The sequence below is a fragment of the Myotis lucifugus genome, unplaced genomic scaffold (genome assembly GCF_000147115.1).
Source record: "Myotis lucifugus unplaced genomic scaffold, Myoluc2.0 scaffold_451, whole genome shotgun sequence".
Classification (NCBI taxonomy): Eukaryota; Metazoa; Chordata; class Mammalia; order Chiroptera; family Vespertilionidae; genus Myotis; species Myotis lucifugus.
The window spans coordinates 46,209-56,344 of record NW_005871499.1 but is presented as its reverse complement, the minus strand read 5'-3'; the positions used below and the strand labels follow the sequence as shown (position 1 = coordinate 56,344).

General features: G+C 37.9%; 1 protein-coding gene across 1 annotated transcript in view; it reads right to left on the bottom strand.

Moving 5' to 3' along the window:
- Positions 1 to 369: 369 nt before the first annotated feature.
- TM7SF3 (transmembrane 7 superfamily member 3) overlaps positions 370 to 10,136 on the bottom strand; it is a 28,253-nt gene continuing 18,486 nt past the window's right edge. The window contains exons 8-13 of the mRNA XM_023744350.1: positions 8,867 to 8,953; positions 7,633 to 7,713; positions 6,242 to 6,394; positions 3,646 to 3,743; positions 2,672 to 2,834; positions 370 to 2,247 (exon numbers count right to left, since the gene is read on the bottom strand). Of these exons, the coding sequence (XP_023600118.1) occupies positions 1,985 to 2,247; positions 2,672 to 2,834; positions 3,646 to 3,743; positions 6,242 to 6,394; positions 7,633 to 7,713; positions 8,867 to 8,953 (845 nt within the window). The 3' untranslated portion in view covers positions 370 to 1,984. The remainder of the gene's footprint in view (positions 2,248 to 2,671; positions 2,835 to 3,645; positions 3,744 to 6,241; positions 6,395 to 7,632; positions 7,714 to 8,866; positions 8,954 to 10,136) is intronic.

Sequence of the window (10,136 nt, the reverse complement as noted above, 5' to 3'; positions counted from 1 at the left end):
ATCTTCTATGGAACTCAATTGATCTATAGCACTGGTGAGCTACTGTGGTTTGAAAACATGGTAGGTAGCCTATAACAGGTTATCAGAAACAAAATAGGACAGTATACTTTTCCAATATTATTACTTTCCTTCAGTTTGACATACCTGAAGTTCTAATGAACTAACCCACTAAAGACATCAGCTTGCCCCAGATTTCCTTCATTTCTTATGATTTCATTTGTGCTTAAACTGATTCTTTAAATAATTATTTTTAATTAAATAATTGTTTTTATAGCTATGAAACTGTCTTCTTATGTCTTGTTACTGTGGTACAAAGATAGTTGTCAAAAAAATTTTATAAGATTTTTATAATAATGAGACATTTTAGCATTTTTTTCAAAATAGGAATTTATTTAAAAATTGTACAAACGAGCTTTTTATTACTCACAAATTAACATAAATTTTAACAATTTGTATCCCCCTCCAAAAAAGTGTGTTGTATCTTTACAATCTTCACTGGCAGTGCGTTTTAATGGTATAGAAAATAACTCACAAACATTTTGTATAACTTTGTTAGAATATACCAAGATATGGCAGAAGTCAGAATCCCTACGGTGAATTATAAAAAAAAATTTCCTTGAAGTTTAAGTGTTACTGCGGTTATATAAATAGTGTGGATTACAGAATAAATCATTTCCAAGACACTTTCAAAAGTAAAAGTTGAAAATTTTCCAGCTACCCGAAATTTCAAAAATCTATTGTGCTTTGAAAAAACTCTAAAGCAGCATCATTTCAAATGGTGGTTAACTCACAAATGTGCATACAACCACCCTGTCACTCAGACATGTCAAGTCCCAGGCAGAGCTGGTGGCAGAGGCTCTGACAGTTAAAAGGCCATGAGGAGCAGCTATGCAGCCCAGGGCACCCAGGTTACATTCTCATGATGAAAAAAAAAAAAAAAAGTTAAAACTGAAGGGACTTTCCTTACAAATGCCAAGCCTCTACTTCAAAAGTAGCTCCATTAAACACTGAGTGCTTTGACTTCCTCATCACATTAAACACAGATGGTACAAAGGGCTTCATATAGAGGTTTTTTGAAATTGTATTTCACATCAATGCTAATAACTAATTTAGCCGAAAGAACTACAAAATGCAGGTAAAGATTAACAAAACAAAAATTTATGTCACTTAATATGGTTTAAATTAGAGATCAGCTATCAATACTCTTTTAAAGGGCCAGGAAAAAAAACCAGGCCATTATTTGGAATATAAATTAATCATCCATATAAAAGTTCTGTTATCTATATAAATTAGATCTATTTTCAAATTGAAATAATTTAGCTATTTAAATTACCACTTTAAACAATAAAAAAGCAAAAACTATACATTTAAAATGATATGGTAAATGTGTTTTTTATCACAAAAATAAGCAAAAGAATGACACCTTTTGTTACTATATGATACTAACAGAGATGCAATTAAGTAATCAGACTTTTTAAGTTAGTTTTCCTTTTGACTCAGAAGTTCAAAGACCCAGTATCAAATCCCTAAATCTCTAAACAGTAGCAAAAAACTCAGTCTAACACTCAAACCATCCTCTGTGCCCCTGCCCCCCAGGTTTAGACGGACTAAAGTGTGAGAAATTTTCCAGGACTTGTAAAAAGAAAACACCACGGCTTTATGTGAGAATCAGTTTTTTAATTTGTGTGTGTGCGTGTGCGTGTGTGTATCTATTTAATGGAACAAGTTGATCATGTAAACCAAGAGGTAATTTCTCAAGTATTTTGGAATAAGGAAAAGCTTCCCTACCACCCATTTTTTGGTCATCTTTTCATCACTTAGAATTATAATCTCCATGCATCGGTAAGGACACCGCACACAGATACACAAGCCTGTTTTCTTATCAGACTTGCACTGGAGATGGCTGAAGCAGGCTGGGCACAAACACCAAAGCTGCCGCAGTGCCTGTGTTCTTCAGGATCACACTGACCAAGGCCGTTGGCATCTACAGAAGCAGGGGTGTTCTCTCTCCAGCTGGCTGCTCCTTCTGGAAGAGCTCTCTGATCTGGGTTAATCGGCCATAGAGCCTCTCTCTCAATGGAGGGATGTGGTAGCTGGGATCCAGGATGTTGGTCACTCTGCGTTCCCTCTCTCGTTTCCATAACTTGTACGGGTGAGGAGGAAAACACGGTCGCCCTCTTTCTCTCCGAATCTGCAACGTAATTCCACTGACAGCCAGCATGCCCCATACTGCCAGGATAATAAAGTCTAAAAAACAGTAAAACGCACAGTTGGAACTTGCGTATTTCAAAACCAAGCAGATCTAACATGTAACCTTTCATAGCCTACCTAAATTTATGTCATCTTTTCTTAGTAATATTAGTGTTTGTGGTGAGTTTGTCCAAACATATGTTATTTCCTTACTTACAAACCAAGGAATGAGTGAAGAAACTATAATCTTATATTTGAAGATAGGAATTTTCTGTTACAGTCACGTGAAAGTCCAGACAGCTTGTAAAGGAACCAGTTGTTTGGGTCCTTCACAATCCAATATTTTATGACCAGTGCCCACAGTTAACTTTCTTTCCTCCAGCTAATCTTCTTTCATTCTATTACCAAGTGCTTCTGTTAGCACAGGTGAGCCAATATTCCTAACTGAGTATCGCTCTGATTCTTGGATTTAGGGTCTTACCATTAGTTTGAAAAGGCACATTTGTGAAAGCTCTGCGGAAATGAGGGCTGAGTGCTCTCTTGAGTACGTTCAAAGCGATGTAAGAAAGACTTGTATACATGTAACTGTCAATGGCCAAGACCACCGAATAGGAGCCAATGAATCCACAAGTCAGGATGTTCAGCTGTGGAAGAGAGGGAAATTTTAGGCTTTACCTCTGGTAGAACAAGAATAGTTGCTAACGCTTATCACTGGCCTCAAACACAGGGAATCACTTCTGCTCACATGAAAAGGACCAAGTCTTAGAGCTGAATAAAGGTTACCTATAAACTAAGAACAATCTTTGACACCCATAATGAGTTCTTAAAACACAGTTTACCTTATATAAAAGGTATCTTCCCTGTGAAAGAACTTCAACAATAAAGTTTAATTAAACGAAGAACCACTCTTTTGCAGAGATGGCTAATGATCCATCAGGTTGTTGCATTACAGTGAGTCCAACCTTCTCTGCTCCCACTGTTAAAAGCATATTTTTAAATTTTATTTTTTATTGAATTTATTGGGCTGACATTGATTGATAAATTATATAGGTTTCAGGAACACAATTCTACAATATATCATCTGTATATTATATTGTGTGTTTACCATCCCAAGTCAAGTCTCCTTCCATCACCATTTACCCCCTGCCTTTACTCTCTTCCCTCTCCCCCGACTCCTCTTCTCTCTGGCAATCACCATACTGTTGCCTGTGTCCATGAGTCTTTGCTTAATCCCTTTACCCTTCTCACCCAGCCCCCAACTCCCAGCTGTCAGTCTGTTCTCTATCCATGAGTCTGTCTCCACTTTGTTAAGTTTATTTTGTTCATTAGAGTCCACATATAAGTGAAATCATATGGTACTTGTGAATAAAACATGCAAACTGATGCAATAAGTGAACAACTGAAGGCCCAGGACAATATAATAAATAAATCTAACTGTTGATGAAAAACACTTACTATTCTTTGGCAGCCCATGAAAATTACTGGAATGAGAACAACTATACAAGAGAAGGTCACCCAGAACACAGCATCATTACTAAATACTGTTAGGTTTCCTGAAAAAGCAAAAAGAAATAAAGAGTAGACATGTTCACTACGTTAAATTTCATTTTCTCAACATCTGAACATGGACATACGTAGAAGGTTTAATGTATAACAACCAGAGAATGTGTTGGCACTTAGAAATGAATTCTCATTTTCTTCATTTAGCTGTCAATACAATCACCTTTGAAAGGTGTGTCCCAGCAGATAGAAGGGAGGGAATAAAATCAAGCAGGTAAATGCTCTGCATTTATTCCCAGGATGATTTACAAGAGGCCTGACTAATCCATGCTCTTCCATCACAGGCTGTGAAGCTAGGCCTCAGTTTCCTAACCCATAAAATGAGAAGATAGAACCACTTCATCTCCAAACTCCAAACCATCCATTCCAGCTCTAAATTTTTATGATTCCATGATTTTGTACTGCAAAGTAAAAAATACAAGGAAATGGGATTTAGAGCTAACGATATGAACTCCCACCCAATTGAGGCAGCAAAATCCATTTAGTAGATTTTTACCATCAATCAGATCCTGCCAAGCCACTGCATACTGGAAGATGTGATCTCCTAATGCATCAGGAAAGACAGGAGCTAACCACCTATCTGTTCCTACTAAATTTTTCCAAAAGGTGGCACACCTTGGGTGACCCAAGATGAACATATTAGAACTCCTATTTATAAATAAATTTAAACAATGAGAATTTAAGCCTGACAATTATTATTATTATTTTTAATCCTCACCCAAGGACATTTTCCATTGATTTTTTAAGAGAGAGTGGAAGAGAGAGGAAAAGAGAGAAATACTGATATTAGAGAAACACATGGATTGACTGCTTCCTGCATATGCCCTGACCAGGGCCTGGGCCGGGGAGGAGCCTGCAATCTAGGTGCATGCCCTTGATCAAAATCAAACCCGGGACCTTTGGTCCGCAGGCCGACACTATCCACTGAGCCAAACCAGGTAGGGCCTGAGAATTATTTAATACTGACAGTGGCACCATCACTCAGTCCACCTGAAGGTGGCCCCACATCTTGAGACCCATGTATCCTGGAAGAGTAGGAGTTCTATAAATCCCACATATAAGTGAAATCATATGGTATTTGTCATTCTCTGTCTGACTTATTTCACTCAACACAATACCCTCTAGGTCCACCCATGCTGTAGCAAATGGTAAGATTTCATTTTTTTTTCAGGTTGAGTAATATTCCATTGTACATGAGTACCACAGCTTTTTTTATCCACTCATCTATTGATGAGCACTTTGGTTGCTTCCATATCTTGGCTACTGTAAATAACACTGCAATGAACATAGGGATGCATATATTCTTTTGAATTAGTGCTTTGGGTTCCTTCTGATATATTCCCAGAAGTGGAATCATTGGGTCAGAAGGCAGTTCCATTTTTAATTTTTTGAGGAACCTCCATACTGTTTTCCATCATGATTGCACCAATCTGCATTCTCATTAACACTAATTGAAAAAATAAAAAAAGCTACCTGCAAACGAGGGGGGGGGGGGGGGCTGTGGGAATGAACCTGGCTTTAGGTTTGCTAAAATTAGAACAAAAGGGCCTCTTAATGGTCAGTAAAGGTTGTCAATTCTCTCTGGTCTTAAAAAAAAAATCTTTATAGAGCACCAACTACATTCTGTTATACCCTGTGTTCTCAAAGCTGATAGCCTCAAAAGACAACTATACTTATTTCTAACATTTCCATCTACTTTAATCTGATATTGCAATATAAAAACTAAATAAAACATAAAAAAGAAATAGCCTAATAGAGTTCCTTGGAATGTAGATACCCTTTTTCCATGTTTGACAACAATCAGAAAATGTAAGTTATTGCACAACTGCAAAGAAAGTTAACTTACAAGTTAACCAGATTTTTTACATGGATCGAAACTGAATTATGTAAAAAAAAATCAAAACAAACAAACAACAACAAAAAAACAGAACCATCCCTGTGCTGCGGCCCCAAGATGACTACAAGTAGGTGCCTGAGGAGCACAAAGTTTGGCAAAGGGTGGGAGTGGAGGTTCGGGGTAAAAGAGAAGACTGAGAAAAGCACTGAGTTCCCCAAGTCAGCTGCTGTCAAAGCAGCACCCAATTTACCTGCGGGCTCTATTGGGCTTCTACTTAAGATTCGTCTGAGGAAAGAGTTCCAGGGTTTAAAAAAATGAAGAACAAAACCCACTGTTTTGCTATATATTAAGAATGCATTTTCCCTCCACTAATTCTAACAGAAACAGACTTAGACACACACCTTATCTCAGAAATAGGAACAAAGCTGTCTCTAAAGGCCTTCTATAAGACATCTAGTACAGGTATCTTTGAGGAAAGAGGGCTTCTTATTTGTACTGGCCCTCCCTAAAGTGCCACATCATCAAGTGCCAATTTCCAGAACTCTATAGAAGACCCCACATCCCTGATGAGCAGTACTTGTACCTAGAGAGCCCAAATAAGACCTTTCAAACAATAAACTGAACGCACGCAACACTGAGTCACGCATCTCTTACCCAACGGAGTGAAGAAAGTCACTGAAGAGACGAAGAAGCCCAGCACTAGTCCAACACACAGCATGCAGAGCGCGAGGATGCCAAATCGCCACCAAGCAGCTACCAAGAAAATCCCACCAAGACTTCCGGCGATGGCTGTCAGAACCAGACGAACTGCACAAAGACAGAAGAGGAACTGTGTGACCAGAGGTGGCTTCTCTGACTGCCTGCTTTAGACGCAATAGACCATTGCCAGGGCCGCCCTTAGCCTTTAAGTTGGTCAGGCACCAACAGAGGTGGGTGGGCTCTTCAGTGGTGCCATGAGACCAACATGCTCTCGCTCTCTCTCTCTCTCTCTCTCTCCCCGGAGGAGGAGGAGGAACCAGTCTGAGGCATGAACCCTAGCTGGAGGGCTAAACCTCCCAGGACTGGTGACAGGCATGACTTGGCACAACCTATACCAGTGATGGCGAATGTTTTGAGCTGGCGTGTCAGCATTTTGAAAAACCCTAACTTAACTCTGGTGCCGTGTCACATATGGAAATTTTTTGATATTTGCAACCATAGTAAAACAAAGACTTATATTTTTGATATTTATGTTATATATTTAAATGCCATTTAACAAAGAAAAATCAACCAAAAAAAATGAGTTGGCGTGTCACTCTGACACGCGTGTCATAGGTTCGCCATCACTGACCTATACATTAGGGCTGAGGAAGAAGGAATGACAAGCATTCTGTTAAACAAGACAAGGACAGAGGGGTTGTGTTTGTTTTAAGGCAGTGGTTCTCAACCTTCCTAATGCTGCGACCCTTTAATACAGTTCCTCATGTTGTGGTGACCCCCAACCATAAAATTATTTTCGTTGCTACTTCATAACTATAATTTTGCTACTGTTATGAATCGTAACGTAAATATCTGATATGCAGGATGTATTTTCATTGTTACAAACTGAACATAATTAAAGCATAGTGATTAATCACAAAAACAATATGTAATTATATTTGTGTTTTCCGATGGTCTTAGGCAACCCCTATGAAAGGGTCGTTCGACCCCCAAAGGGGTTGCAACCCACAGGTTGAGAACCACTGTTTTAAGGTGAAGAAAATCTTAACATTTTGACTGTTATATATCTCATATTTCAGTATACCACATAGCTGAAACACAGGTTTATAATCCATAGGGACCTTTCATTTCCCTAAATACCAAGTAATTTACCAAGTACCAAAAACTTGGACGAGAAGGTCTGAACAAGCAGTTTAGAAATGATGTTTAGACTACAGGTTTTACATTATTTTACACACAAAATAGCATATCATACACAATACTGGACAAACTGTAGAAGCAAAGGTGGAGTGTAAACACAGCATCTTCCTTTTGAACACCTAATTAAGTTATATTATTTTACTTACCATCATACTTAATAGGTGTCAGTCTGGTAATCAGTATATAAAAGAAGAATCCCATGAAGATAAAGCCTATGAAGAATAATTCTAGTAGCAAACCATCAGGAAAGGAAAAAAACACAAGCTATGGTTAGGTATTCTTTTTACAATGCAAGTTAAGTATTTAATGTATAAATTCATGCTTCCACATTAGGGCATTTGGAGGAGAGAAATAATTATCTAAAAGGCAGGGAAAATGTAGAATTTATGGGGAGTAAATATTACTATTAAATGGGTACACTATTAAAGTGCTAACCATAGGTTATACCTTCTTGTATTTAGGTCAATTTCAATTGCTAAGTTATTAATTTCAGAGCTCATTTTAATACAGTTATACTTCCTTCTTAAAATAAGAATAGTACTTCTGTCATTGTGTCTGATCTGAAATTGCACACTAAATTTCAACTTAAGAGAAAATAAAATTTAAAAGGTAAAAAAAGAAAAAAAAGCCACACAAAATATTCCAAAGCAAAATGTGACTTTTATGTCTCCTTTTAATTCATCCTTTCCTTTTTAGAATGAACAATCCAACTATTATCTTCATCCGTTAAAATACCTAGTAATATCTTTGGGGCCTTATATGCAGCTTAGGAATTAAATTCTTTGTTACAGAATCATTCTACACTTTGAGGAGTTAAATATTCTTCACAATCATCTCTTCTCAATCAAGAAAAAAAGGTATAGTGATGGAGGAAAAGGAATTGCTATTTCAAACAATTTGTTTAAGCAAGTTTAAAGAGTTTTATGAGATCAGGATTAAGTTCACTCTCCCCCTGATGCTCCATTTGTACTCCTTGTTAATGAATTATACATGGAGTCCTACAGCCTGATTTATATGAAACCATGTCGACCACCAACACTGAAATCCACACACATACATATATTTTTTTACACTGACATCCTGATTCCTAACCTGTTATCTTTAACCAACTAGGAAATCTAGCAAATGAAGAAGTTTGCTGCACAAATCACATTTTATTCCACTAACAAGAGGACGTGGTAAACTCCATTATTGCGAAAAGAGAAAAAATAAAAATGCAGAGCAACTCAGTAGAATCTTTACTAAAACAACCCAACCACAAGTTTATGAAGACAGTGGAGGTCAACAGTTGCTTACTCTCCTTACAGATCATCAATTCCCCACAGCATTTAAGAAAAAAGACCATGAGGCATGCAATAGCAACTACATCAGACACAATACCTGTTTTCCAGAATCTGTGTCCGAAGAAACAAATGAAGAGACCAAGCAGGGCAAAAAGAGTGAAAAACACTTTGGTCGATACTCTTCCTAAAAATAACGAAAATTTAGTGAATAATACATGCAGTTTGATACTTTGTATTTAATCAATAGAACAAAGTTTCATGAAAAAAGCAAAGTCAACTGACAGTAATTTATTCCATACATGTATAATTTATTTTAAACATATCCTGGTCACCCCTAAATGAATTATTGTATGTAGGCAATGGCTGCTGGCATAATAAAAAAAACAAAAAAAAACATGCTTCCTGATAGATGTAACATATTCTTGGGAGAGGGGGCGGGAGGAAGTGGGAAAGGAAGTGGAGAGAGTGTACCTAAAACAAATAATTCTGTTTCTTCAAAAATAAACTACAGCCTGGCCAGTGTGGCTCAGCGGTTGAGTGTTGACCTATGAACCAGGAGATCATGGCTCGATTCCCAGTCAGGGCATATGCCAGGGTTGTGTGCTCGACCCCCAGGAGGGGGGTGTGCAGGAGGCAGCTGATAGATGATTCTCTCTCATCACTGATGTTTCTATCTCTCCCTCTCCCTTTCTCCCTCTGAAATCAATAAAAACATGTTTTTAAAAATAAAATAAACTACAATACATTCATCAGCATCATGACTCCTTTGAGATAAACACAAGAAAATAATCCCTAAACTAAAACCAAATACAAACACCTATATAAACTCATGTGAAAAAACTCACCACCAATCAAAACACATAAAACACTTAAGACTCAGATGGAAATAGCACAAAGACTTACATTTAAATGAGAAACACAAGATAGAAGACCAGAATTTGTAGGACACAATATATACCTACATAGCAGCTTTGCTGAGAATGAAGAACCCAAATGAAAGATAAAATGAAAGACAATGCCACATTCTGTTTAAGACCTGTGGTTGGAAACTGATGAAGGGAAGGAATTTAGCCCACTCTTTTAAAGGAGGAACTATAATTCATCCCAAGTTGATGACCAAAAGCTCTTCTTAAAAGAAGAATGCTAAATAGAGCTATCTATATAAATAAAAAGCCAGCGACCATAAAGCCAAACGACCGGAACAACCAGTCACTATGAGGCCCACTGTGGCCAGTGAACTGGCCCCATCAGGGCTGAACCAGCCTGATCAGGGGGTGGGGCTGGCCCACCCCTGACGGACTCTCCCAACCCAATCAAGGGCTGGGTGGGCAGGATGGCAGCCAAACTCTACCCTCCCTTCCCCCCAG